We start from the raw sequence: 27,988 nt of genomic DNA on the forward strand, positions 1-27,988 counted from the left end.
CTCATCTGGGGGTGGGGGCCCAGCTCTAGTTGATTGATACCTTGGGAGGAATGTCGTGTATTTTTTCCAAATGTAAGATTGTCACATTTTTCATTCTCATGGCAACTCATTGGCTGGCTGGACTGGGGAGTAAACGTGGCCCAAGGCTTTGGGTGTCAGTGTTCCCATTTATAAATTGAGGATGGTACCACCTTTCACAGGGCTGTTAGGAGATCAGATCAGAAAACAGAAGCCCTGGCCCGCCACACTGGACCTGGCCGCAGGAATCCAGCGGGTGAATGTCAGCTACCTGTGTTCTGTTGCTACTGGTGATTCCCGGGCTTCAGAGGTTGTGATCTTGGTCCATATGATTAAAGGAATCACGGGGTTATGCAGGCCTTTTAAATTTGGTTGTCAAGGAGGTAATATTAAGGGTTTTTGTATATTAGAAAAAGAGAACTAACTACCCCACTCCCCAACATCATGACTTTGAAAATGTTAGTGGAAAATTAAATTTCAGCAAAAACGAGTGAACTAGTGTAAATGAAAAATTTTAAGTAACCCAAAGTATAAACACGATGCTAATCGTCAAGGTGGTGTGGGGCGGCCTGATTGGGGAACACCATGGTTCTACCGTTTCTCTCGCCACATCCGGGTCAGCATGGTAGGCGCCAGGTCTCTGCAGGACTTGTCCCCAGCCCGCGGCTCCACGCTGCGGGGGGCGGCAGGAAGGGCGGGAGCGCGGGGCTCCGAGGGCACCAAGGTCAAGGGGAGGGCGAGCTGCGTCGCCATCCCTCCGAGCCGAGGGCTGTGGGGGACCCTACGCGCCCCAGCTCGGCAGCCCGGGTTCTGCCGCTTCCAGCCGGGCGATCTTGGTTTGCGAGACTTGTTCGAACCTACTCCCCTCTTTGGGGAAATGGAGCGGCCGAGACTGTCAATGCTGGGATTGGGGGCGCCGGGAAGAGAGAGACTGCGGCCTAACAGGGCGGAAGGTATGCCCGGGGCCTCTCAGCCGCGGGCAGGAACGTCGTTCAGTCAGGCAACGCTCCGCAGGGCCCAGGCTCGCGCGGGTTCTAAAATGAGGACAAAGCCCGCCCGGATCTAGCGTGCGCGCGCCGACGTGGCCAATAGGACGCCGGCGCAGGGTTGAGTGACGGACGGGTACAGCCAGTGAGCATGCCTCTTGTTGCAAGGTGGCCGCCCCGGCTCCGGCATTATAAAGAGCGCCACGAGTCGGCATTGTCAGGCGGCGGTACCGTGCGGGCCTAAGCAAGTCTTTTGGGCGGTGGGTTCCGTGCAGCGGTGGTCGAGGAGGAGCGCGCGAAGTTGCGGCAGCTCCGTTGGCGGAGGGAGGGGAGACCGGGCAGCGCGGGCTTGAGCGCGGCGGAGCCTCGTGGCACCTTCCCGGCGGGTGGGGACGAGCGGGCCTCGCGGCGTCACCGGCGGCGAGGTGAGCGGCCGGGCCGCGGGCTGCGGGGGGCAGGCGGCGGGAGCCGCGCGGGTCTGACGTGCTGTGGCCGCTCGTTGCAGGAGCCGCCGCGCTCCGGTCTAATGTCGGAAACCGGTGAGGAGCAGCTCATGGAGACGACGGGCGCCACCGAGAACGGGCACGAGGCGGCCCCCGAAGGCGAGTCGCCGGCTGGGCCGGGCAGCGGGGCCGCGGCGAGCGCTGGAGGCGGGAGCGCGGCACCTCCGGCCGGCAACCAGAACGGCGCCGAGGGCGACAAGATCAACGCCAGCAAGGAAGAGGAGGACGCGGGGTAGGTGCGGCCGAGGGCCGACCGGACGCTGCCTTTGTTCCGGGGCCGCCTTTTGTTGGCGCCACGCGGCAGGGGGAGGGGCAGGCGCAGGCGGCCGGGGCGGCTCGGGCAGCGGACTCGTTCTCCGCGCCTACCCGCTTTGCTGCCGCTCGCGCTCGAGTTTGTAGGAGTTTGTTGGGTCGATTTTGGCGCCGCCCCGGGGCCTCTCGCGCGGCGCCAGGGACGGGCCGGGCGCCCGGAAGGGGAGTGCACTGGGGCCTCGGGCCCAGCAGGGCTGGGCCGCGCGGGGGCCGCGGGGGCGGAGTTGGCGCGTGCCCGGGCCGCGGACTCCTTCCTCCGCCGCCGACCGAGGGCGGAGTTACGGTCGGGGCACCCGGAAGCTGCTGGTTCCTTGAGAGCGAATTTTCGGAAGTGGCTGGGAATGGCGGAGACGGTAGCCTTTTGATACGTGGTTGTTACACAAATTGCTTTCCGTTGTGAGCGCTCAGAGCCTGTACCCCGGCCAGGTTGTCCTTCCTTTCCCTCGCCCAATCGGCGTTTGCTGTCTCCTGAAACTTGGTTAGCGTCAAAGTTGAGTTTGGGAGAGTAGTAGAGATTTAACATCTTCCAAAGATAGAGCCCTTGCAGCCATGGGCAAACTACGGCCCGTTTGAAATGAATAAAACTAAAAAAAAAAAAAGACCGTACCCTTTTATGTAATGATGTTTACTTTGAATTTATATTAGTTCACACAAACACTCCATCCATGCTTTTGTTCCGGCCCTCCGGTCCAGTTTAAGAACCCATTGTGGCCCTCGAGTCAAAAAGTTTGCCCACCCCTGCTAGGGGCTCAAGGGAGAGAGTCTTGTTCCAGGTTGTGGCTTTATTTCTGATCTTCTCAGTGAAAGCTTTGCTAGGGCCATTCCTCCTAAAATCACAGCTTTCTTATAAGACTTGTTGCTATGTGTCTCACCCTACCATTTCAGAAAAATGTTTGTTGGTCACCTGAGCTGGGATACCAGCAAAAAGGACCTAAAGGATTATTTTACCAAGTTTGGAGAGGTCGTTGACTGTACAATAAAAATGGATCCCAACACTGGCCGGTCAAGAGGATTTGGGTTTATTCTCTTCAAAGATGCAGCTAGTGTGGAGAAGGTAAGCTGGGTACTTTATATAAGGAGTAAATTCTAAGGACGCTACTCTTGGAGCGTGTAGCGTGTGTGTTCTGCACATGGTTGGTGCTTTGAGAAAAGCAGCTCCTTGTAGTAGGGTAGTGAGTGGGCTGGAGTGGTACAGGAAGATGAGAGTGGACATTTGCCTTCCTCTGCCTATTCTGGACACTGCAAGCACTATTGTGAGGACTGGAGGAGAGTCCAAGGTTGTTACGAGATAGGCATTTTAGCTTCATTTTACAGAAAACAAGCTAAGGTTCAGAAGCTGAAGTAGAAAAGCTCACACAGGTGGCTAAGTGTGGTGGAGTAAGGATTCTGAGCCCAAGCAGCCCAGTTTCCTTCAGTCAGTGCGGCTTTACTTCTGGAGATAGGCCTTTAACTGGAACTGCCGAGGCAGGAGGAGGGGGTACAGGATAACATGGGAAAAGTCGGGGTGGTGAGGACTGATTTACAGGTAAACCAGCTGTGCTTGACATTCGATGATGGTTGGGGTTAGAGTTTGGAGGGGATGAGACATTTTGTGTACCTGTGTTGGGGTTCCATGGCTCAAAGAGAAGAGCCTTGTATAGTGTCATGCTGCTGAGTTAGAACCCAACTTCCTTCTGTCGGAACAGGTCCTCGACCAGAAGGAGCACAAGCTGGATGGCCGTGTCATTGACCCCAAAAAGGCTATGGCCATGAAGAAGGAGCCTGTAAAGAAAATTTTTGTGGGGGGTCTGAATCCTGAAGCCACTGAGGAGAAAATCAGAGAGTACTTTGGCGAGTTTGGGGAGGTGAGTGGCCTGCCCTCTGCCCTGAGGTGGCCTTCCTGGTCCGTGACAGCCTTGGCTGACTGGAGGAGCCCTCCTCAGCCAGGCTGCTTTATCGTTCTCTGGCCTTCATGGACCTTTTCTCCATCCAGTTCCCTGTGAGCCCTGGGGAGGTACTGGTCCTGAGCTTTGCCTGTGTTTACAGATCGAGGCCATTGATCTTCCAATGGATCCAAAGTCAAACAAACGACGAGGTTTTGTTTTCATCACTTTTAAAGAAGAGGAAGAACCTGTGAAGAAGGTTCTAGAGAAAAAGTTCCACACCATCAGTGGAAGTAAGGTAAAGTGTCTGCAGTTAATGTGTGTCTGGCCTCTTGCTGAGAGAGGTCTGCCCCTTGCAGGTGTGGCTTAGGGGTTGGGCTGCCTCCAAGGGCTCTCCAGGGTAGTGAGACTCCGTTGTTTCTCTGAAGGTCTGCTGCCCTGATTGGGGGCAGATGGTCCTGGCCTTCAAGGAGCTCTTAGCCTGGCAGTAAAAACAGAGTAGCATGCTGAGTAGTCTCTTTAAAGCTAGAGCTTAAGATGGTCTGAATCTAGAGTCTAAGATTTGCAGTTCTCAGAAGATTTTGGAACTTCTGCTGTTCACTGATTTCTTTCCCTGGCAGTGAAGTCCTGCTTACTATAGAAACTGCTGCAGAGCTTTTCTATCTTATTGCTTCCAAAACCAAATCTTTATTCTTCTCCATCCCCTTTTGATATTGGTTTAGTCAAATCCATCCTAGCAAGATCCTTCCCAAAGAGCCCCCAGGGTCCTGGCTCATTTATACCCAGGGCTAGTTTGCCTTTGAATGAATAGAAGTGAGAAATATAGCTGTTACCACCCCTGAACTCTAGTCTAGAGAGAGGATAGTATGGCTTTTTAAAGTATTCTCCAGGTGGCAGTTGCGTGTTGAGGGTGTGGCAGGGTGTGACAGGCTCTGTCTGTGCTGGAGTGGCAGCCAGATAAAGTTGGACAGGTAGGGTGGGGCTCCTGAAAACTTCAGTACCCTGGCTGGGAATTTAGAAAGATTGGATTGGACTCTTAAATTTCATATAAAATGAGATTGGATCCTAGGGGACATTTGGAAAAGACACCATCCATTAGCTAGCCCAGTGGATAGGGGTATCGACAGGCCTTTTTTTCTGCCATAATGAAAAATGGGCAGGAAGAACCTATAGGGCAGCACTAGTCACTGCTGGCAGTGGGTCTTGAAATACTGTATTTAGTTGTATGAAATACTGTATTTAGTTGTATATTCAGTAGGGTAGAAAACATCAGATTGCATCACTGGTGGGGGTAATTTGCCAGTTTTACAGGAGTATGCTTATATGGGGACAGCTTATGTGGAATGTTTTTCTCACTGGTCTTAGTTGGGGGCAAAGTATGTGTCAGGGTACTTTTATTTCTTCAAATTATAAGAGAAAGTTCATTTAGAAAGTTAGAGGTAGTAGAAGTGAGCCAGCTGGGCTGTGTAGGCTCAGAAAACAAGTTAAAAAAGCAAAAGAAGGGCCCTTGGAACTTAGGAGAGGGAAAGGGAAAGGTATAGGGGGGTTGGTGGTGTAGGTGTAGAGGGGGACATGAAAGCTAGGGAGGGAGAGCGTTTTTTTTTTTAAATTTTATTTTTATTGAAAGTATTACAGATTTCCCCCCTTTTAAAAATTTTTATTTTTAAAATTGATTTTCAGAGAGGGAAGGGAGGGAGAGAAACATTGATGTGAGTGCAGAACATCAATTGGCTGCCTCCTCCATACCCCCACCAGGGATTGAGCCAGCAACTCAGCAACTTGGGCATGTGCCTGGACTAGGAATCAATCAGCAACCCTTCAGTGCACAGGACAATATCCTACCAACTGAGCCACACCAGCCAGGGTTTTATTTTTATTTTGTTCTTTTTTCAGTGTACTTTTAAAAATACACTTCTAATTTATTTAAGCAGGAGCACTGGAAGGTTCCTGACCCTACCTCCACCCACAGTGGGCAGGTTTTTGAGCTAAGCAGAAACAGACTCTGGGGGACATACATAGGGCTTTTGGCCCATCCCAAATACAGACCAGTGGTTGGGGGAGGGGCAGCGGTAGCAGTCTGGCTTCAGGCAAGCTCTGCCCTGAGCCTCAGTGGCTTTCTTCCTCTGTAAGTTGGAAGTCAGGGTCACCACTATACATCTGAGTAGGATGTTTCATTTTTTTTTTCTGTAAAAAAGTAAAATCAGAAAGTGTACTTATTCTCTGGCTCTCATCCGGGAAGCCTCTGACCTCCCTGCCTAGTAGGACCAAGGTGGCAGTAGACCTGACAGTTGGTGTGTTTTGCTATACTGAGCTGGCATTGGCCCTGCTGTCCCTCTCCCAATTGTTAAACATGGAGCTGTCCTAACCCTGGGTTTGTATCTGTCATTCCCAATACATTCTCTGGGGGGAGGTTTGAGCCAAAAAGGCTCTAATGTGAATCTTGGTTTGTTTAGGTTTTAGTTACGGTTCTCAGAACCTAGCCCAAATGTGGTTTCACACCCTACCATATTTTATTATTAAGATGGACCAAGTCTGAATGTTTGTAAATGAAGGTCGTTGTGCACAGTCTCTCCCCAGAACTTGTCCCAGTGGCCTGACTTCCTGTCCTCTTGGCTTGTAGTGTGAAATCAAGGTGGCTCTGCCCAGAAAAGTCTATCAACAGCAGCAGTATGGCTCTGGGGGCCGTGGAAACCGCAACAGAGGGAACCGAGGCAGTGGTGGTGGCGGTGGAAGTGGAGGAGGTGAGTGGAACACGGATGAATATGGGCCTGGTTTCCCTGCATGGAGCTTCCATGCCTGTCTTGGGGGCTTACTCTGGTCTCTGGTGTGGCAGGGTGGGCAGAGACTCTCCTGGGTTCGGGCTGTGCTGCTGCTGGTTGGAGTGGAAGAGCCCATATTTCCCATGTGGTTTGGGGCCCCAGGGCAGCGGAAGATTTATATTATACTTTGAGAGGGGAGGGGGGAGGGGCCTGATGGGCTCTCTGGCTGTCCTGAGTCTTGGTCCACCCATGGGTGGGTGGGCGGGCAGAAGGTAGGGCAGGGCTGTGCCAGGCGCTTTATCTCCTTCTGCCCTAGGCCCTCTGACTCCAAAGCCTGAACTCTATCTTTTTTAAGGCCAAGCTGCCAGAGAGGGTTTGGGTAATCAGAGGGTGATTTGAGTGAGAATGAGTTCCTGCCTCTTTGGCCCTGAGAGAAGTTAGGTTCCGTTCTGTCTTCCTCTGCAGCTTGGGTCTAAGTGCAGAGTCAGGTTAGGGCTCTGTTATATCAGGACAGCAAGCCCTTTCCTTGGCTTCTACTTCTGAGTTGCCATAGTAACCCCGCCACCCAAAGGGCAGGATTTCCTCCATCCTAGCTCCTACGTGTGCTAAATGGTCCATGGGCCCCTGTGCCCTGCTCCCCCCACAGGTCAGAGTCAGAGTTGGAATCAGGGCTACGGCAACTACTGGAACCAGGGCTACGGCTACCAGCAGGGCTACGGGCCCGGCTATGGCGGCTACGACTACTCGCCCTATGGCTATTACGGCTACGGCCCCGGATACGACTACAGTAAGTAGGAGAGAGGGAGGCCCCATCCAGTCACCCACCTGGGAGGCAGGACAGAAAGTGCAGGGGTCACTGGCAGCAGGGGCTTTTGGAGTCAGACAGGCTGGGCTTTGTAGCCTGCCCCAGGGGTGTTGGCTCTGGTGAGGATTTGAGCCAAGCGCCTGGCACAGGGATAAATGTTCAATAAATCTAGCTGCTATCATTGTTGTTCTTGTCCCTAGGTCAGGGTAGTACGAATTACGGGAAGAGCCAGCGACGTGGTGGCCATCAGAATAACTACAAGCCATACTGAGGCTTCGGCAAGAGTGCCCGTCTGACCGCACACGCTTTGTTTGGATATTGAGTGAACACAAACAATTATGTACCAAATTTAACTTGGCATACTTTCTATGGCCTGTCCCATGTGCATCTTATTTAAAATTTCCCCCCTGGAAATCACTCTCTTGTTTACTATTTCCAGAGCTCTAGTTGTTTTAGGCAGCGTGTGGTGTCTCAGAGGCCAGAGCGGCTTTGTGGGCTGATTTTATTACCGGGTTACCCAGAACCAGGTGGGGGGGGTCAGTTTCCTGCTGCCGCTCTGCATCCTGGACCTGTGGACCCTGGTTGTAAAAAAGTCTATCTTAGGAAACCAGTGTCACCTTTTTTCACCTTTTAATTTTATATTATTTGTGTCATACATTTCCTGTAATGGAAGTGTTAATTTTACTGTACTTTTTGGTACCTTTTGGGAATCTAATGTATTGTAAGGTATTTTACACGTGTCCTGATTTTGCCACGACCTGGATATTGAAGCTATCCAAGCTTTTGAAATAAAAATGTAAAAACCCCTAAGCCTGGGTGAGTGTGGGATATGCGGTGCATAGGACTTGGGCCCCTTTAAAGGAAGGAAATGGCTGGAGGTTTAAGGCAGCTGTTCATGGGGGTGAAGATTGTGCAGTAGGGATTCTGAGACACCTTAGAACACCTTTCTTAAAACGGGGTTCTGTCTTCCAGGACAGTGAACCTACAATCAAGGATGCCCCCTCCTGGCTGAAATGTAATAGCCTACTCTGGCAGCACCTATTTGCTGCTGGATTGGAGCACCTCAAGTCTGGTGGCAAGAGGAGGCAGCAGGCTGTGGGACTGGCTCTAGGTGGTCGGAGCCTGAAAAGGAGCTTTGTTTCCCCTCACTCCTAGAAGGAACTGGCTGGGGAGGACGTGGCTGCTCTTGCCCTCTTGCCTCAGCCAACAAATGCAAACAGTTGGAGATTTTCTGGCAGGGGTGTGTGGAGAGAGTTCAAGGTAGCCAGAGCCTCCCAATGTTGGAAGTACCCTATGGGAAGGGGACATCACTTGGAACAAAATTTACAAAAAAAAAAGCTTGGTTTCCTGAGGGGTACAGAACGGTTCAGGAACCAGTTGTGGCCTACTCACCTAGTAAAGGACATGACAGGGCAGGGCTACCACAGGGCTGGGGCCTTAGCGTCTCACAACTTCTCACCTTTTCTTCCATGTCTGAAAAAGACCCCATGCCACCCAAACTGGTTAACCTTTCTCATCTGCTAAAGGCTCCTCCTGCCTTCAGTGTCTAAGCTTCTTAGATGGCAGTTTGGAGTTGGGCTCACTAGATAGGGCCATGATCCCCCACACTTGACCTATATGTATGTGGCACCAGCCACAGGATCAGCAACAATATTCCCAAAGGATAAAGCCTGCCCTCAAGTTTCCCAAGACCCAAATTCAACCAGAGGCTCCTATAGGAAACCTAAGCTAGTGTGCCTCACCTCATCCAGCAGGTTTTATACCACTTCCCAATTGTGTACAGGGGGTTGGCCCTCAGCTCTGGAGCCCTGGGGGCAGAAGTGAATTAGCCCAGAGGTGGAGGACAGGGAGGGGTGGTTCTGATCTCCATCTAAGAGACGGGACTTTGCCTATTTAGGGGGCCACCCCTGCCCAGAACTTTGCATGCATAGCCCTTGGGGGTGGCTCAGCTCCCACCTCCCCAGTGCTTGGGAAGCTCCACCAGCACAGGCAGAAATAGAAGTGACCTGGGCTAGTAAGACCCCCTCTCCACTTGAGCTCCTTGCTTCCTGCACTGTCCAGAGGATACCTAGCTCAGCTATTGCGCCCCCTTCCCCTGAGTGCACTAGACCATTGTAGCTGCTGGGCTGGGTCCTGGGCACATGGTCAGCTGGACACGGGGCTTTATGCTTACCTGTTAGGATGGCATCCAGCTTTGCCACCACATGTTGTACGTTGTCCAGGCTGAAGCACATTGGGGGCTTAAACTTCAGGACATTCCTACCAGGGCCGTCAGTGCTTAGCAAAATGTAGTTCTCCTTCAGCCTGTAGGACAGGACATAACAGCCTTGCTACACCACCAGCCCAGGGCCCTTCACATGGTCTTCAAGGCTTTCCTGCACCTGGCTTTGGCCACTTGGCTAGGTTTCCAGCCACACTGCTCTTGGAGCCCTTCACAGGCCCCCCTGCCCCATGCATGGGGCACTGGCTACCCCTTGCAAAACTTTATTTCCATCCTTTGTGCCCTGGTGTGAATGGCTCATATGGACCTGGCCCTGAGAAGGGGCATAGTCTTAACTGCCCCTGGAGTTCCAGCCTAGTCTGTAGTCCCTGCGTTTCCCACTTCATGTATGGTTTATATGATGTGTATGGCTTGCTTTGTAAATGTATGGAAAATGTCCAACATTACAAAGTGGTACGATGAACTCCATCCCCTTATCTAGTTTTAGTAACTTCCCCTGCTCCCTGCACACAGGTAATGTAATTTCCAGACAGCTCTTGTCAGTTTAATTTCCAGTTCTTTTTAGGATGACTTTACCATACTTAATACTATCATTGATACGTAAGAGAGTCATTTTTAATATCCCACATTTATACTTTTAACCTAGGAAGCTGCCCTGGCTAGGTAGCTCAGTTGGTAAGAGTGTTGTCCTGATATGCCAAAGTTGCAGGTTTGATCCCTAGTTAGGGCACATAAAGGAATCAGCAAGTGAATGCATAAAAAAGTGGAACAACAAACCAATGTGTTTTTTTATCAACGCCACCCCCACCCTCCCCCAATTCCACCTAGGAAGACATTTTGGCTACTGAGAGAAGGGGTCTAACATGATTGTAGAAGATAGAACTGATGAGGGAATCATTGGTCAATTGCCTCCTGTACACCCCCCACCAGGGATTGAGCCTATAACCCAGGCATGTGTATTGACAGGGAATCAAACTGATCAGGTTCATAGGTTGATGCTCAACCACTGAGGTACACCAGCCAGGTTCCACTTACATTTTTTAAAGTTTATGTTAAGTCTCGTTAGGAGCCATGGTGTCCCAGACTATGGCAGTGCTAGAAAGAATAGGCCTGGCCTTAGCTTGTTTGGTTCAGTAGATAGAGCATTGGCCTGTGGACTGAAGGGTCCCAGGTTCAGTTCCAGTCAAAGGCACATGCCCAGATTGTGGGCTCGATCCCCAGTAGGGAGTGTGCAGGAGGCAACCAATCAATGATTCTCAATATTGATGTTTCTTTCCCTCTCTGAAATCAATAAAAGTATATTAAAAGGAAAAAGAATAAGGTCTGGACTTCAAATTCAGCTCTACCACCTACTAGAGATGAAACTCCAAATTCTTGGTAACAGCTTCCTAGCTGAACTGGAGAAATCACAAGTGGCTATGAGGTGGAGGAAATCAGGCTGGGCCTCAGATCTGATTCCTTCCAATGGGCCATGCTGGATTCCTGAGCTGAAGCTGGGGTGGGGTGAGCATAGGGTAGCTGAGTGGGCAGATGTGTCTGACCAGCAGAGAGAAGGCAGGGACTGGATAGTCACTCAGGGGAGGAGTCAGTCTCAAAAAACTTCATGGAGGGGGAGATTTTTTTTTTTACATCCTTACTGTTTTATGTGAATTCCAAACGCAGAATGATACACATTTCCCAAGGATTTTTTGAGGTGGGGGAAAGGATAGGCGTGAGGAATGGAGATAAAAGAGGAGAAAGGTGCTGAGGCTGGAGTCCTACCTGGATTCAAGTGAAAAATGTGAACCGGTTTGGGCAGGGGGCTTCTAAGTCCAGAGATGATGCTCCATCTAGACATACCCACCCAGACGAGCAGGAGTCCTGTCCATCCCCTGTCCCTGGTGTGGCCCTGGAGAAGCTCTGCAAAGGCAACTTGCTTGAAGAAAAAGTACCTGGATACCAAATAGTCAGCTTCTTCGGTGGCTGGCGTCCTTGTGGCCTCATCTTTGATCAAATCCACACCAATAAAAAGTCCGACACCCCTGGAGCAGAAGGTGACATCTCAGGAGTCCAGGCCTGAGGGACCACGGGTTTAACACTTGCCCTGTGCCTGGGTCTCAGCCAAGTCCCATTGGAAAGTCCACCAGGGCTTGTACCTCTGTCTCCTGGGGACCGAGTCACAGGAACTGGTGGTGGTGGTGTTTGTCTAGGAAGTAACTGCAATGGGGAGGGGCCCTCACTTTTGACAGAGGAAAGATGGAGGGGCAGCGAGTCAGAGCTACTTGATCCTGACTTTTCCCCTCCCTAGAAGTGCCACTTTGGACAACAGCCCCTCTAGGTGCTTCACTTCTTTCCTTGTGGAGACTCCCACCATCCCAGGTGTTAGGAGGTGAAAGAAGAGATGACTCTAGGCCTCTTGCAGGTGCTTCGTTAGTGGGCGGTGACTTGCCCCAAGCCTCACCTGATGTCCCCGATGATAGGATGCTTGGCCTTCTGCTGCCCGAGGAGCTCCATCAGGAAGCTGCCCACACAGGCAGCATGAGCCTGCAGCTGTTCCTTCTCTAAGACATCCAGGACGGCCAGCCCCACTGCACAGGACACTGGGCTGCCCCCAAACTGCCAGGGGCAAAGGGCATGTCAGATGTCCAGCAGAGGAAGAGAGAGGGAGAGAGGGGGAGAGAGAGAGAATCAATGATGAGAGAGAATTGCCTCCTGCACACCCCCTACTGGGGATTGAGCCCACAACCCGGGCATGTGCCCTGACCAGGAATCAAACCATGACCTGTTTCATAGGTCTGTGCTCAACCAGTGAGCCACACCTGTCGGCTGCAATTTTCCTTAGTTCCCTCTTTAATTCCAAATGCACAAAACTGCAAAATGCTATTCTTGGAAGCACTTTTCTCATTCTGTTGAGATCTTGCTTCCAGGTGTATCCTCTGGCTCAAATATTTCCCCCTTCTTTGTTATTTTTTCAATTACAGTTAACATTAAATAATTAGTCTAACATGACATTAAATATTTTAAAACACAGTGGTTAGACATAATTTTTTTGTTCTTGTTAAGCCTCACGAGGATATTTTTTCCATTGATTTTATTTTTTTTATATTTTATTGATTTTTTACAGAGAGGAAGGGAGAGGGATAGAGTGTTAGAAACATCGATCAGCTGCCTCCTGCACGCCCCCTACTGGGGATGTACCCGCAGCCAAGGTACATGCCCTTGACCGGAATTGAACCTGGGACCCTTGAGTCTGCAGGCCGACGCTCTATCCACTGAGCCAAACTGGTCAGGTTGATTTTATTTTTTTAATAAATATTTACTTAAGGAAGAGGGAGAGAGAAATATCAATGATGAGAGAGAATCATTGATCAGCTGCCTCCTACATGCACCCTACTGGGATCAAGCCCACAACTGGGCATGTGCGGGAATTGAACCGTGACCACCTGGTTCATGTGTCCATGCTCAACCACTCTGTCACACAGGGTGGGCTCCATGGAAGGGAAGGGGGAGGGAGAGAGACATCGATGTGAAAGAGCCACATCAACTGGTTGCCTCCTGCAGGTATCCTACCTGCAACCTAGATACGTGCCCTTGATGGGAATAGAACCTGAGACCCTGTGGTTATCAGGCCAACAATCTAACCACTGAGCTACGCTGGCCAGGGCTGACATAATTTTGGCTCAATTTTTTATAAAAATTCTCTTCACTTTTTGTTGTTAATCCTACCCTAGGATATTTTTTCCATTGATTTTTTTTTTTTTTTTTTTTAAAGAGAGTGGAAGAGAGGGGTAAAGACAGATAAACATCTATGTGAGAGAGACACATTGACTGGTTACCACCTACACGTGCCCCAACTGGTGCCGGGGATGGAGCCTGCAATGGAGGTACGTGTCCTTGACCAGAATCCAACCTGAGACCCTTCAGTCCGCAGACTGGCACTCTAACCACTAAGCCAAACTGACTGGGGCAGGTTCAGATGTTCTTACATCAATGTGTCTCTTGTTGACCAAAACATTATGCTGTGCATGACTGTAGTTCAATACAATTTGACAAATGTGTAAAACTAGAACTTTCCCCACAATGAGGACACAACACATTTCCATCACTTTCCAGAGTTGTATCCCCTTTCACTACTGGCCCAGGCGACCACTGATCTGATTTCTATCATTACAGTTTTGCCTTTTCCAGAATGTCATACAATGGGATCACAGAATATGTACCCCTTTGTGCCTTGCTGTTTCTGCTCAATGTGTTTTTGAAATTTATCCATATTATTGTGTATTAGTAGTTAGTTCATTTTGTTGTTGCATAACATTCCATTGTATGGACATACCACAATTTGTTTATTCAATCTCCTGTAGATGAACCCTTGGGTTATTTTGATTTTTTACTATTAAGAATAAAACTAATTAATATTTATAACAAAGTTATTTTGTAAACATACATTCTCGTTTCTCTTGGGTAACTACCAGACTGCTGGATTATATGATAAATATATAGTTGATTTTTATAAAAAACTGAAAGTTTTCCAAAGTAGTGGTATCATTACTTTCATAGATTTATGAAATTCCAGTAGTTTCACATCCTTAAAAACATTTGGAATTGTCAGTCTTTTGTTTTTTAAATGTTTTCTCATTGATTTTAGAGAGAGAGAAAGGGAGAGAAACATCAATCCGCAGCCTACTGGGGATCAAGTCCACAACCCGGGCATGTGTCCTGACCGGGAATTGAACTGACATCCCTCCTGGTGCATGGGACAATGCCCATCCAACTGAGTCACCCAGGCCAGGCTTGTCAGTCTTTTTAATTGTAGTCATTCTAATGGGTGTGTAGTGGTATCCTGTAAATTATCTTGAAAATTTGTATGCATAGCCCCATACTTGAGATCAACACATGGACACAGACAATAGGGTGGTGAAGGCCTAGGGCAGGGTGTGGGGGTGGGGGCTAGAAGGGGTCAATGCGGGGGAGGTGGAGAGGAGGGAAATGGAACATATGTCATACTTTGAACAATAAAGATTAAAAAAAAAAGCTTAAAATCTTTTTCACCATAGTGAAATGAGACTAGAAACAAATAATAGAACACTGAAAAACTAAAAAATATGTGGAAATTACATAACACACTCTTAAACAACCAATGATTCAAAGAAGTCAGGGAGATTAGAAAATAACCAGAGATGGCCCTGGCTGGTCCTCAGTGGTTAGAGCATCAGCCCATGCACAGAAAGGTCGTGGGTTCAATTACCAGCCAAGGGCATGTACCTGGGTTGCAGGTTCCCTCATCAGCCCTGGTCAGGGCCTATGTGGGAGGCAACCATTCGATATGTCTCTCACATCAATGTTTCTCTCTCTCTCCCTCCCTCCCTTCCTTCCTCCTTCCCTCTTTTCCATTGAAAAGCAATAGAAAAATTATCCTTATGTGAGGATTAACAAAAAGAAAAAAGAAAATACCTAGAGATGAATGAAAATGAAAACAACATACCAACACTTATGGATGCAATGAAAGTAGTCCTTTACAGGAAAAGTTCTGTCTATAAACAACTATGTTGAAAAAGAAAAAAGACCTTGGATAATCTAACTTTTCACCTTAAGAAACTACAAAAAGAAGAGCAAACTAAACCCAAAACAAGCAGAAGGAAGAAATAATAATGATTGGAGTGGAAATAAATAGAAATATAGAAAAACAATAGAAAAAATCAACAGCCAAAAGTTGGTTTTTGAGATAAACAAAATTGACAAATTTCAGCTAGGCTGACCAAGATAAAAAGAATGCTAACGTTACAAAACTCAGGAATCAAAGAGGACACATCACTAGTAATCTTTGAGAAGTTCTAAGGGAATAATATGTACAAGATTATGCCAACAAGCTGGATAACTTAGGTGAAATGGACAAATTCCTAGAAAGATAAAGAAATGCTGACACTGACGTGAGAAGGAATATAACACCTGAATGGACCTATAGTAAGTAAGAACAATGAATAGTAATATTAAATTCCTATAAAGAAGAACTGAGAACCAGATGGCTTCACTGGTCAATTTTACCTAAATGTTTAAAGAATTACTACCAATCCTTCAGAAAAGTCTTTCAGAGAGATTAGAAGAGATCTGAACACTTCCCAGCTCATTCTTTGAGGCCAGTGTTACTTTGATACCAAAACCAGACAAAGGTATTTCAAGAAAACTACAGATAAATATCTCTTAAGAATATAACACATATAACAAAAGCACTTTGGGTTCCTCAATAATTTTTAGATTGTAAAGAGATTCTTAGACCAAAAGTTTGAGAACCATAGCACCATTATTCAATTTTAGGTTTTTCAAAACGTATTAACTTCTAACTAAGGACACTAAAGTTAAGGGTCATGTTTTGTGTGATGCTTACTCTTTTTTTTTTTTTTTTTAAATATATTTTATTGATTTTCTACAGAGAGGAAGGGAGAGGGATAGAGAGTTAGAAACATCGATCAGCTGCCTCCTGCACACCCCCCACTGGGGATGTGCCCGCAACCCAGGCACATGCCCTTGACTGGAATCGAACCTGGGACCCTCCAGTCCGCAGGCCGACGCTCTATCCACTGAGCCAAACCGGTTAGGGCTACTCTTTTAATACTTATTCTGTAAACTGTGTTGAGGTGAGTTGGTATGTGATTGTTCTACAGGTCCTCAAGAAAAATGTGTGTTCTCTAAATTCTTGCAGAACTCTGTAAATGTCTCTTTAAAATAAATTATTTTTTCTTTTTTTAAAAAAAGATATTTATTTTATTGATTTTCTACAGAGAGGAAGGGAGAGAGATAGAGAGTTAGAAACATCGATGAGAGAGAAACATCGACCAGCTGCCTCCTGCACATCTCCTACTGGAGATGTGCCCGCAACCCAGGTACATGCCCTTGACTGGAATCAAACCCAGGACCTTTCAGTCCACAGGCCGACGCTCTATCCACTGAGCCAAACCGGTTTCGGCTAAAATAAATTATTTTTTATTGATTTCAGAGAGGACAGGAGAGGGAGATAGAAACATCAATGATGAGAAAGAATCATTGATTGGCTGTCTCCTGCACACCTCCTATTGGGGACTGAGCCCAAAACCTGGGCATGTGCCCTGATGGGGAATCAAACTAGCAATCTCTTGGTGCATGGGACACTCAACCAACTGAGCACTATATATTAAAATTAGTAGGAAACAATGTAAAAGCTGTGCTTTAAGGGAAATATACAGGCTTAAATATTTATATTAACAGAGAAAACAGCCTGGCCGGTGTGGCTCAGTGGTTGAGCATCGACCAGGAAGTCACGGTTTGATCCCCAGTGTGGGGTGTGCAGGAGGCAGCCGATCAATGATTCTCTCTCATCATTGATGTTTGTATCTTTCCCTCTCCTCTCCCCTCTGAAATCAATACAAATATAATTTAAAAAATAAAAATATATTGGAAAAAAGGAAAAAAAGAAAACAGTTAAGTATCCATTTTAAGAAATAAAAACAACAACAACAAAAAAACACAACAGAACAAACCCCAAAGAAAGCAGAAGAAAAGGACTCAAAGAACTATTATTGTAAAAGTAAAGGGAACATAATGATAAAGATTAAAAAATATTAAGAAAGTATTAACAAGAAATATAGATTGACAATTTTGAATACTCAGATGAAAAATTCCTAAGAAAATACAACTCACCAGAACTAACCCAAGAAGAAATAAAAAGTTTCAAGAATCCTATGTAACTAAAGCCCTATGTAACTAAGTATGTGTCTGTGTAATTATACATGTATACACAAATGCACACATAAAACCCCCACAAATAAATAAAAGCACTAGTAATTCAATCAAAACATGGAAAAAAGAAAAAAAAAACAGGCATTTCACAGAAGAAGCACATGGCCAATAAACATATGAAGAGATGCTTCACATAAGTTGAAATCAGGGAATGGCATATAAAAAAAAAATTCCCTGATTTGAGGGGCTACAACCTTATACCCCACTTGATTGGCACAAATTAAGAGGTGTTGAAGAGGATGTTGACCTACAGAATCTCTTATGCCTGCTGGTGGGATGTTAACTTGTGACCTTCTTTGGGAAACAGATGTCACTGTCTCAAAATGAAGGTGAACATGACCAGCAATTTCACTCTAAGGTTATTCCTAAAAAAGCCTCTTGCACATGTACAACAGAGTTTATAAAAATGGTTCATATCAGCACTGTTCACAATAGCAAAAACCATGAGTACAACTGCAAAGCATATCAACAGGATTGTACAAATAAACCAAAGTAGTTTATACAATGGGATAATTATAAAGCAGTCAAAACAAATGAACTTCAGTGACAAGCGATGGGGATGACTCTTAGTAATATAATGTTAGGTGAAAAAACACACAAATCCCTAAAGACTACATACATGCAGCATGATACACTTATAAAGTTAAAAAAATGAGAATAACTAATGAATAAGGGGTTCAGAGTGATGGCTACTTGGGCTGGGGGAGGCAGGGTCTGGGAGCAACCATATGGATAAATAGATGCAGGTTATTGTCAAGGTCCTAACTTTTATTTGGGATGATGGCTTCTCAGATGCTTGTCTCAGAATGAAAGTAACCAATTAACTGATGAACTAAAAGAGGACTCTGGAGAGCAGATGATGATCTTTCGTGAGCCATGGACTGACTCCATAATCTATGTGCGCTTCAAGTAAGACAGACACAAGCACCAGGCTCCGGCTCCACTGGGCTTTCACCTAACACAACCCACTCCTTCCTCCTCGCAGGGCCAATTCTTCCTCATCCTTCCACATCCATAAGAATCCTCCCCTGCTCCTTCCATTCCTCTTCTTCGTCCTCTTACCCGCATCCCTGTGCTCTCCTGGCACTGTGAACACACCACTTCCGTTAAATCTTTCTGCACCATGTGAGCAGGGGTTTATGAGCCCATCTCCCCTCTGAACAGTGAACTTGTTTAGGGCAGAGGCGTCTACCTACGTGTCTGCTGGGTATGTGGTGAGTTTGCGGAGAGCACCAGCCTTCGTCCTTAATAACCTCTGACAAATCTCAACCATCCTGCCCAATCTTGCCATGTTTCAGGCCCCCATTCAAACTGACTCTTTTTTGGGAGATGACAGTGTGTCCTTCGTTCCCTCAACTCTCTGTCCTTCCCTATTCTTCCCTGTAGACCGTGTCCAGATTTGGGCTCCTTCTCTCTTGCCTGGACCAATTGCCTACCTGTAGTTTTTCTCCACACTGAGAACTTCTAAAGCATATTTCAATCTCGTCTCTCACAGACTAAAACCCTTCCATGGTTCCTCACAGCCCTGGGGATTAGTCCAGACTCTCCGCTCTTCTACCACGAGGCCATCTGCTGACCACTATGCTCCCCTCACTCACCACATAACTGCGCTCTTGGAGCCACTGAACAACCCGAGGATCCACTTCACTTAGGGAAAGCTCAACCCTGCACCGCACCTCCTCTACGCTCCTACTGCAACACGAACGCTAATCCTAGGCCATCACCCACACAGCTCCTCATGTATTTTCATCAGCTTTTAGCACAGGGTCTTGCACACAGTAGGCAGCTTCTGCTGGAAGGGAGAGAGGGCCTCTTGTTTTCTTTCTATATAAGGCATGATCTCTTGCCACAGCTCTTGGGTTGTTACTAACCTTAAAGAGGTTTGGTGTTATTATCCTCTGACCTGCTTTAACTGTTCCCCAGCCCCCACCACCCCCACAGCATCTTAGACATCTTTGTGGTGGCACAGTGCCAGGTCTGTGGCCTTTGCTCAGATTGTCTGGGGCCTATCAGAACGCTCAGTGCTCCCCGGAGCCTTCACTCACCGTATTGAAGTACTCGACACCGGTGGCTTCAAATGCTCTTGCCACAGCTTGGGTTGTGGCCACGCAGGCTACAGGGTGGCCATTGCCAATGGACTTGCCCATGGTGACAATGTCAGGGACAAAGTCTTCCCCCTGCAGCTGGAAAGCCCAGAAGTGCTTGCCTACTCGGCCAAAGCCCACTTGAATCTCGTCTGCAACAAAGACCCCTCCAGCCTTTCGGATGTGCCTGTGGCAGAGGACAGAAGGCTGACGGCTGATGGGGGCGGCTGTGGTGAGAGGGATCAGAACAGGAGCTGGGAGGTCTTGGGACTCTGAATCATGGCTCTGTCAACAGTAAGGTTGGGGCCTTGGGCAGATGGCTGGCCTCCTAGGGGCCACTATTTTTTCAGAGGCTTTGAAAACTCTGGCAAACAGGTGGGACGGAGGTTGTCATTTGGAACAAAGGTTGGAAAACTGCATTACAGCCCTGGCCTCCCTGGAGCTGCCCCTCCTTACTCTGCCACTTCCGGGAAGTAGCCAGCAGGGGGAATGATCTGCCCGCCCACACTGGGCAGAGACTCAGCGAAGAATGCGGCAATCTGTGGACAAGAGAAGATGTCAGGAACACTGACCTGGAGGTGCTGAGAGGCAAACTGAGAGTCCTGCTGATGCTGGCTCAGGGCTGGCTCCACGCAGGATGAGTTACCATCACTGTTGCACCCCTAGTTCGGGCTCCTCATCACATCTGAACTCTTTCAGGCCTCAAACCAATTCTTACAACCTGGATGCCTCCAGACTCCTGTACTTAGCATAGCTCAGAAAAAATCCACTGATTTCTCCCCCACAAGCCTGTTTCTCCCTTGCCCCCATCTGGTGACTCCCAACTCTCCCATCTGCCCCCATCCCTGATCCAGCCCCCTCCTTCATCCATTAGTCAGCACAGCCTGACTTGCTCTGTATCATCTCTGCTCCCACTCCTTGCCATCCACCTGGACACTTCTGCCTCCCACAGATCTGCCAGTTTCTGCCTTGGCCTCCTGCCAGTGTCTTCAAACTGGATGCCTCTTCTAGTGCATCCTCCAACTGGCCACCAGGGTGATGCCTCAACTCAGACACTGAGCTCATCTTGTTTAAAACCCTTTAATGACCCCTTCTGCCTACAGTAATGACTTCCAAACTACATTCTGCCTTAGAGCTTCTTTAGAAGCTCCAGCCGGATGAGGGAAAGGTCAATGGGGTAGAAAACCGGCCTCCCACCCCTGCTGACACCAGAGCAACCTCTTTTCTGGTTTTATATAAGTAGATGTAGAACATCTGAAACACACAGGCCAGGCTTCCCAGATCTGGCTCTGCCAACCTTTCTGGCCTTGTAGCCTGCTTGTCTCAGCTCATGTTACTGAAATCAGGCAGCACCTTCTCGAAGGACCCTCCTTCACAATCAAAACCAGCCCAGCCTGGGCCCCAGGACTCCCAGCACGCCCAGGACACATCTCTGGTCCGGAGTCTCACCGGGTTCCCTGTATCTAGCACCAGCTGGCGACAGAGGAAGTGATATTCACTGTTGGCTGGGCTAGACCCATGTAAATGCAGTTACCTGCCTGCCCTGCTCCTGTGCACTGCTGACCACACGTTTCACCTCACTGGCATAGGCCTCAGCCGGATTGGGGTGGTCCTCCCGGTAGAGGCCCCGGTATGTGTCTGGGAGAGGTGCCTGTGGGGAGTGACAGCGCCATGTCATATAGGATCAGGGTGGTCACCGACCTGTTGCCCCCTTGGGCCGTGCGTACCACATGGACCCACTCCTTCTGGCCATCCAGGTTCCGGAACTTGTAGGGGCTGATGTCGATCAGGGAGCTCAGGTGACCGTGATAAGCACTGGGGGGGAGAAGGGAGGGTGGGCTCAGGCCCAGGTGGCGCGAGTCTCTGGCCTGTCTTTGACAAGCATCTACCCTCCTCAGGAGACACACCTTTCTGCCATAGCCCCCGAGGCCTAGGGCTGGAGATGAGCACAGGCTGTGGGGTCAGTAAGACTTCCTGTGAGGCCGCTTCCTGGCCGTGTAACAGGGGCTAATCACTTAGGCTCTCTGGGTCAGTTCTCTCCTCTCTATAGTGGCTTCTCCTCAGGGTTGTAATGACCTTAGATGTGCTAAGGCGCTGACCCTGGGCTTGGGCCTTGTGCAGCACATACTCACTACATGGGAGCCCCTGTCGGAACAGTTTTAATACCTCAAATGTGGGGCCAACTCTTAACCCCTCACAAAGGTTTCTCAGCTCCCCAGAAGCTGCCCTCCTAGAAGAGACCAGGGAAAAGAGCCCCCTGGTGTGTGTTGGGGAGTCTCTGCAGCGATGGTCCCTCATTCTTCCTGCCCAAGGCACCCAAAGTTAGAGCCTCACTGATCCCCAACAAGTGGTGGGCCCAAGCTTCTGGGAACAGCACTTACTGGTCTAATACCACCACGTCCCAGTGTCCCGTGTACTGGCGGGCCAGCCTCAGGGCTAGGTCATTGGCCTCCGACCTACAACAGAAAAGGTGGGCACGGCTCAGACAGCTAAGGGCTTTCCCTCCTGGGGGCCTGCTTCCTACAGGGAAACCTAGAGGAAGGTGGTGCCCTGCCAGCAGCAAGAAGATTCTTGGGACACTATTCATTAGTCATTAGGTACAAATTCATCAAATGCCTTCCTTCTGTGTGCTAAGACTAGGGGCAAAAACAGTGAAACAGACAGACCCTGACGCTCCTGGAACTTACATTCTAGTATGTGTCACGAAAGCAAAAAAATACCCAAACAAACCACACACACACACACACAAAACCCCCCAAACCCAAAAACACCAAAGAAAGAAAGAATGCTCACTTGATAAGTGCCTCAAGAGGACCAGATGGGACCCTATTTAGATAAGGGGGTGCTATGGGCTGAAGTACGTGTTCCACAAAATTCATATGTTGAAGTCCTCAGAATGTGGCTGTATTTGGAGATAGGGCCTTTAAATAGATGATTACGTTAAAATAAGGCCATTAGGGTGGGCCCAACCTGAGTGAAGTCCTTCTAAGAGGAAATTTGGACATAGAGATACCAGGGGCTCATGTACAGAGGAAAGACCACATGAAGACAGATGGCCACCTGCAAACCAAGGAGAGAGGCCTTAAAGAAACCAAACCTGCCGACACCTTGATCTTGGATCTGGCATCCAGAACAGTGAGAAAACAAATGGCCCCCAGTCTGGGGCGGCCTGCGCTGACTAAGACAGGGGGACAGGAAGGACTCTACGAGGAGGCAGTATCTGCACTAAAGCCTCAGGGGGAAGTTTCCAGGCACAGCAAGCAGCACTGAAGAGTTTTAATCAGAGAAGAGACATGATTCAGCTTCCATTTGAGGAGGAAGCCTCTGGCTATGTGTGTCCAATGGAGTAGAAGGAAATGAAAGTGGAAGCAAATCCCCTGAGCTTGCCAGGTTTAGCATGTGGCCCCTTGCCCATCCACAGTAGTCATAAATTAAAATAAAAGAACACACTATTTCAATGAAAAAAAAAAAAAAAGTGGAAGTGAGGAGACTAAGGAGGAGGACACGGAAGTGAGGGTAGCAGTGGCCATGAAGATAAAGGGAAGTGGATGGAGCCATCCTGGAGGGAGGTGAGGCAGGACTGAGGCAGGACTGGGAGGAGGGTTTCTGCCTTGAGCAGAGATGCAGATGGTTCTGCCATTTACTAGGCAAGACAGGGTGCAGGTGGTAGTGAGGGGATGTCCTTGTGGGAAGGTCTGGGGGTCAGTGCCTAGGAAAGTAAGGGAGAGCTGGGGCCATGTCCCACTCTGGGTGTTGGCAGAAGACAATCATGTTCTTATTGTCTTTTCGAAGCTGATGTTCAAGAAGTCAAGGGGTGGTTAGAACCATGAGGCTGGAACACATGGGAAGCATCTGGGCTTGAGAGACAAGTTTGGGAGTAACCAGCACGTGGGTGCTAGGTAATCTCATGGGAACAGAAGAGATCATGAGGGAGAGGTTCAGAGAGGACCTGCCCTGAGGCACAGAGGAGGAACTGGCAGAGGAGACAGGATAAGCAGCCAGAAGCTAGGGAGAGTGAGGAGTGCACAGGGTCCTGGAAGCTAGACCAGAAGCATTTCTAGAGAGAGTGGAAGTACGTGTTCCACAAAATTCATATGTTGTCAGTATTGCTGAGAGAGAAAGACAAAGGCGGCAGAGAGACGACTGGATTTGGCAGCATGGAGGTCGCTAGTTTCATTTAAACTGCTGCTTCCACACACATACACACATCCAAAACTTTTCCTCCGGCGTAAACATGAATTTTTACATTTATTTGATCATATATAGAATTGTAATTTATATTTTATCTTAAGGAATATTTATTATATAAAAATGTATATCCACTCATGTATTTTTTTTACAATTCTGAAGAACTGAAAAGTATTTAAAAAAATAAACTGTTTCCTTATCTATAAAATCAAGATGTAAATTCCACTTCCTAGAAATTATTGGAGGGGACTGATAAACGTACTATGTAAGTGGCAATGATAATGATAATAATACTTACTATAATCTAAATGCCTCAACCTACGATTTGTTGGAATGTTCTCTCCCAGGATGCTGTTCTATGTACATGTCATCACCTGCCACTTCTGTCTCCACTGCCACTTCTAGTGTGAGCTGCCATCACCTGTCACCTGGCTGCTGAAATGGCACTTAATGGTGTCCATTCTCGCTCTCCACCAGCCCTGATGACATCACCTGCCTGATCAAAATCCTCTGACTTCCCAATGCTCTTAGGATAAAAACAGATTCTTTATTTGGCTGATAAGGTCCAGGATGATGGGCCCTGTCTCCCTCCGCAGTGCCTGCTCACACCTTCTCCTCTCCCTCACTGCCTGCCTTATAGTTCCTCCAGTGTGCTGGGGTCCCATGACTCTTCTGCTGCAGAGCCTTTGCACAGGCTGTTCTGTGTGGTAATCAACCTTGATAAGAACACTTATGATGGGGCTGGCAGCACCCTTCCTCCTCATCAACTCATCTCCTAGTCAGCTCTTAGTCTAATATCATTTCTTCAGGGAAGCCTTTCCTTTTCCTCTCAGAGCAGGCCAGGTCTGCTTCTATGCCTCATTATATCCTACTAGAGGCCTGGTGCATGAAATTCATGCATGGGCAGGGTCCCTAGGCCTGGCTGGCAATCAGGGCCAATCGGGCCTTCCGGCTTTTGGCCAGGGTCTTCTTCCTTTGTTCTGCACCACCCCCTTGGTGGTCAGCGCACATTATAGTGAGCAATCGAACTCCCGGTCTCCTGGTCGAACTTCTGAGGGGACACTTAGTGTATTAGCCTTTTATATATATAGATACTTTTCCTCCAGGCAATGACCCCTCTTGGTAATTTTGTATTTCTTTAAAGAATTATTTGATGTTTTTGCTTCTTATTGAGCAAGCAGGGATTGAACACTGTGCCTGTGTTTTCCTAAGGAAGAAATAAAGGAACACATTACCTTGGTAAATCCTAACTAGGATCCTAGAAGGGAGGTAACGGCACCTCTTACTAAGAGACCAGAAAACTGGGTTGACAGAGTAAGCACAGGGTCTACAGCTGGGAAGTCTGGCACCTGCATAGTGGGGGCTGCCTCCTCTGGTCCACACTCGCAGGGCCGGCCGAGGGGAAGCGGCCGCCCGCAGGGCTACACTATGCTGCCCACCGGTGAGCAACTCCTTCATCTTGCTAGGGGGCCAGCTGCAGGGCACTTACCCAGAATTCAGGAAATAAAACACACAGAGTTCCTCTGGCAGGGTCTCCGACAGCCTTTGTGCGAAATCCACGATGTTGTCGTGCAGGTATCGGCTGTTGGTGTTGAGCACCTGGTTCTGTTCATGTGCTGCTTGGACCACGAGAGGGTGGCAGTGCCCAACTGGAAGAGGGCCACCTCCATCACACAGCTGACTCTGCTCATCCTATCCTTCCAGCCCTCCCCCAGCCCCAATCTGTAAACCCAGTCAGGGAAGACACAGTATTGGAGGAAGAGGTGGAGAGGAAAGAGGGGAGCCTGAAGGCAGAGGCAGGAGACACATGCCCGTTCTGGAAAGGGAGATTGAGGAAGGATTATGGCGGAAACCCTACTTAGAAACCCACGTCTTTGGTGGGAGGTGGTTTGCTATATGGAGGGGGATGGGAGTGTCTGTCTGAGGGCTTCACCTCATCAGTCAGAGGGGGCTGGAGGTAATAACCGCCAAAGGCCAAAGATGATGCTAACGGCAAACATGTGTTGAGAGCTCGCCAGGTGCCAGGCACAGGCAAAGCAAATTACAAGAATTAACTCAGTTAATCCTCCAAAACACTCTCAGGTGGATGCTTGGCATTATCATGTCTATTTTGCAGATGAGGAACCGAGGTTAAGAAACTTGCCTAAGATTACCAAGTTAATAAGTGAAGGACAGGGTATAAACCCAGGCGTTAGAGCCTCTACTTTATTAACTTCCAAGGTGCCTGCTCAGTCAGACTCGCTTTCCTCCCATTGGCTCTGGCAGCCCGATCTGGATAACTGAATTCCTACTTCAGTTTTCTCCCCAGGACCTGAGAGGGTCACTGGGGCTGAAGCCCTGCCATGACCCCCAGCACTTGGCCAGGGGAGACCACTGCTGGTCATGGCTGGACTGGCTGCTGCTCTCTCAGCTTGCCATCAGTCCCAAGTGGAACTGGACTCCCAGACAAGGGTCTCTGACTACTGCCTGGTGTAGCCCAGCTCCTACTTGGAAACGTCTACAGCGACACCACAAAGATTGGGCCCCGTTCTCCACCCCTCTCTGCACCTCAGGATCACGCCCGGAACAGGTTCACAGCCTGGGCCTCCTCTCCTGCCCAGCCAGCCGGAGTGATGGTACTGACCGTGAGCCACATTGTTGATGCAATCGATGTATTCTGCTCCCTGTTCATCATACATGTACTGCCCTTGGCCCCGGACAATCTTAATAGGATCCTCAGGAAAAAAGAGTCTGCAGGAAGAGCTGTGAAGACAGGCAGAAAAAGTGGACAGCCATGTCTGAAGCCTGAAGGGAGAGTCCACCCATCACAGGCCTCCGCCACCCCTTCCAGGTTCTGGAAAGGGCAAGGAAAGCTTGAAGGGCACCGTGTTGCTTCTCTGCCTCCAGTTCCCCCACAGAGGCGAGGACTGGAAAGGAGGAAAGGCGGGTGGGGGTGGAAGCAGGTGCTAAAACTTAAATTGTTTAAGTCCCGTTAAAGTTACGTGGCCTCATTCATTTCCGCCTGTGTCCACATCACCAATCTGTGTCCTCGAATCCCGGGAAAAGGTGGCCGCCCCAGACCCTTGGGGGCTCCCCAAGGCAGTGTTTCTGTGCTGGGATGGGTGGGAGGGAGGCACCCCCACCCTCAACGGCTGTCAGTCCAGCTGCCCTGCTGCCCTGTGGCCGCCAACTCCAGGCCCCGCCAGAGGCTGCCTCGCGCCCACGTCCCGGCAAGAGTCCCGCACAGGCTCCCTCCGCTGCCAGTGAACCGCCTCCCACCCGCTGCGCCTGAACTTCAGCCCCTTAATGGGGCGCGCTCGGGCCGGGGCCCAGGCTCGGAGGCAAGAGGCCTTCTCCGGGGGAAACGGGGCCAAGATCTCTCCTCGGCCGCGGGGGTGGGGGTCTCGGGCCCGGAGTCGCAGGGCCGAGGCTCAGAGACTAGCCAAGCGGGGCTGGGCCGGCGGGCTTCGCGCAGGACCAGCGGGTCGTGCGTGCGCGCCACCCGCGCCGGCGTCGCGTTACCTGAGCAGCCGCCGCCTCCGCGCCAGCGTCACAGCCTTCCCGTGCGGGGCCAGGTCCGCGGCCATGACGCCGGACTGGAGCGCGGAGAGGAGCGCGGGACGACACCACCCACTCCCTCGCCCCGCCGTGGCCCCTCCCCGCCGTGACCCCGCCCCTCCCACCGTGACCCCGCCCCTTGGCCCCGCCCCTCCCCGCTGCGGCGCCGCCCCCTCCCTAGGCCCGTTTCAGGTTGGTAAATTCTTTCGGGGAACGAGCCTGGCAGGCTTCCTACAGCCAAGTCATCCCGTGGAAACCGCCGCGCGGGAGCGGTCCCCGGGTGCGTTCGCCGCTGCTCCCCTAGCGGGATCGGGGCCCCGGACTCAGTCACTGAGTCGCCTTCCCGGTGCATAAAGTGGGACGCGCCGCGTTTGCTGGGACTCCAGGCCGGTGACCGCGAGCGGCGTCCGTGCTAATGGAGTCATCAAGTGCTTAGGCAGGAGGGGCGTCGGGAGGACTCCTGAGCCTCATAGTGAGCACGTGGCCAGGAAACCGAGGCCCGGGACGGGAAAGGACTTTGCTCTCAGACACAGCAAGTGTGCAGCGCAGGCTGGACTCCAGCGCAGGCCGGCCTGACTCCCAGCCCTGGGGGTGAGGGGTGGAAAGCTGGCTTAGGAGAGAGACGTCCCCTCCTGGCGTGGGGCACTGGGACTCTGCCTGGATGAACCCTGGAACAAGGGATCACAGCCCTCTGCTCTGCTCCCTCAACGCTGATTCCTTTATCTCTTCCCCCATAAAAATGTAAAATGTTTATTAGAGCATTTATTAAAGAACATTTGGAGTTTCTTTTTCCTTTTTATTGTGGAAATATATACATAACATAAAATTTACCATTTTAACCGTTTTTAAGTGTATAATTAAGTGGCATTCAGTACGTTCACTTTGTGCAACCATACCACCATCCACCTCCAGAACTTTTCATCTTCTAAACTGGATAGAGTTTCTTACTTTTATTTTTTTATTT

The 27,988-nt window shown here is 49.4% G+C and overlaps 2 protein-coding genes across 10 annotated transcripts; one reads left to right on the forward strand and one right to left on the reverse strand.

Moving 5' to 3' along the window:
• Nucleotides 1-1,177: 1,177 nt before the first annotated feature.
• HNRNPAB (heterogeneous nuclear ribonucleoprotein A/B) lies at nt 1,178-13,873 on the forward strand. Of its 4 annotated transcripts, none has more exons than XM_070415136.1 (8): nt 1,178-1,264; nt 1,510-1,739; nt 2,705-2,873; nt 3,505-3,663; nt 3,845-3,979; nt 6,302-6,422; nt 7,087-7,227; nt 7,446-7,612. In XM_070415136.1, the coding sequence occupies exons 2-8, from the start codon at nt 1,531-1,533 to the stop codon at nt 7,514-7,516; spliced, it is 1,005 nt and encodes a 334-aa protein (XP_070271237.1). In that variant the 5' UTR covers nt 1,178-1,264; nt 1,510-1,530; the 3' UTR covers nt 7,517-7,612. The 4 variants fall into 4 exon arrangements, with proteins under 4 accessions (XP_070271237.1, XP_070271238.1, XP_070271236.1 ...); XM_070415137.1 differs by lacking the exon at nt 7,446-7,612 and adding an exon at nt 8,218-13,873 and having other exon boundaries at nt 1,207-1,429; XM_070415135.1 differs by having other exon boundaries at nt 1,208-1,429.
• Nucleotides 5,247-27,108, reverse strand: PHYKPL (5-phosphohydroxy-L-lysine phospho-lyase). 6 transcript variants are annotated; one of them, XM_070415131.1, is made up of 13 exons: nt 26,989-27,108; nt 26,111-26,229; nt 24,977-25,136; nt 21,681-21,755; nt 21,027-21,114; nt 20,834-20,950; nt 19,756-19,838; nt 19,261-19,486; nt 11,907-12,061; nt 11,398-11,487; nt 9,419-9,549; nt 8,638-8,718; nt 5,247-5,865 (listed from the first exon to the last, which is right to left on the reverse strand). In XM_070415131.1, exons 1-13 carry the CDS (start codon nt 27,051-27,053, stop codon nt 5,831-5,833), a joined length of 1,425 nt encoding a protein of 474 aa, XP_070271232.1. In that variant the 5' UTR covers nt 27,054-27,108; the 3' UTR covers nt 5,247-5,830. The 6 variants fall into 6 exon arrangements, with proteins under 6 accessions (XP_070271232.1, XP_070271234.1, XP_070271231.1 ...); XM_070415133.1 differs by lacking the exons at nt 5,247-5,865; nt 8,638-8,718 and having other exon boundaries at nt 9,426-9,549; nt 11,310-11,487; XM_070415132.1 differs by lacking the exons at nt 5,247-5,865; nt 8,638-8,718 and having other exon boundaries at nt 9,464-9,549; nt 11,228-11,487.
• Nucleotides 27,109-27,988: the final 880 nt, after the last annotated feature.

Source organism: Myotis yumanensis, unplaced genomic scaffold, assembly GCF_028538775.1.
Source record: "Myotis yumanensis isolate MYYU_CA2020_CCGP unplaced genomic scaffold, mMyoYum1.0.hap1 SCAF_5, whole genome shotgun sequence".
Lineage (NCBI taxonomy): Eukaryota > Metazoa > Chordata > Mammalia > Chiroptera > Vespertilionidae > Myotis > Myotis yumanensis.

Bases quoted from the DNA above. Each gene is read 5' to 3' on its own strand.
- HNRNPAB (XM_070415136.1), top strand. From the start codon at position 1,531: ATGTCGGAAACCGGTGAGGAGCAGCTCATGGAGACGACGGGCGCCACC. The intron at 6,423-7,086 runs GTGAGTGGAACA...CTCCCCCCACAG, and splicing joins TGGCGGTGGAAGTGGAGGAG to GTCAGAGTCAGAGTTGGAAT. The intron at 7,228-7,445 runs GTAAGTAGGAGA...TCTTGTCCCTAG, and splicing joins CGGCCCCGGATACGACTACA to GTCAGGGTAGTACGAATTAC.
- PHYKPL (XM_070415128.1), bottom strand. From the start codon at position 27,053: ATGGCCGCGGACCTGGCCCCGCACGGGAAGGCTGTGACGCTGGCGCGG. The intron at 21,115-21,680 runs GTAAGTGCTGTT...TCTCCCCCCCAG, and splicing joins GACGTGGTGGTATTAGACCA to TGCTTATCACGGTCACCTGA. The intron at 19,487-19,755 runs GTAAGGAGGGGC...CCTCTGCCACAG, and splicing joins TACTTCCCGGAAGTGGCAGA to GCACATCCGAAAGGCTGGAG.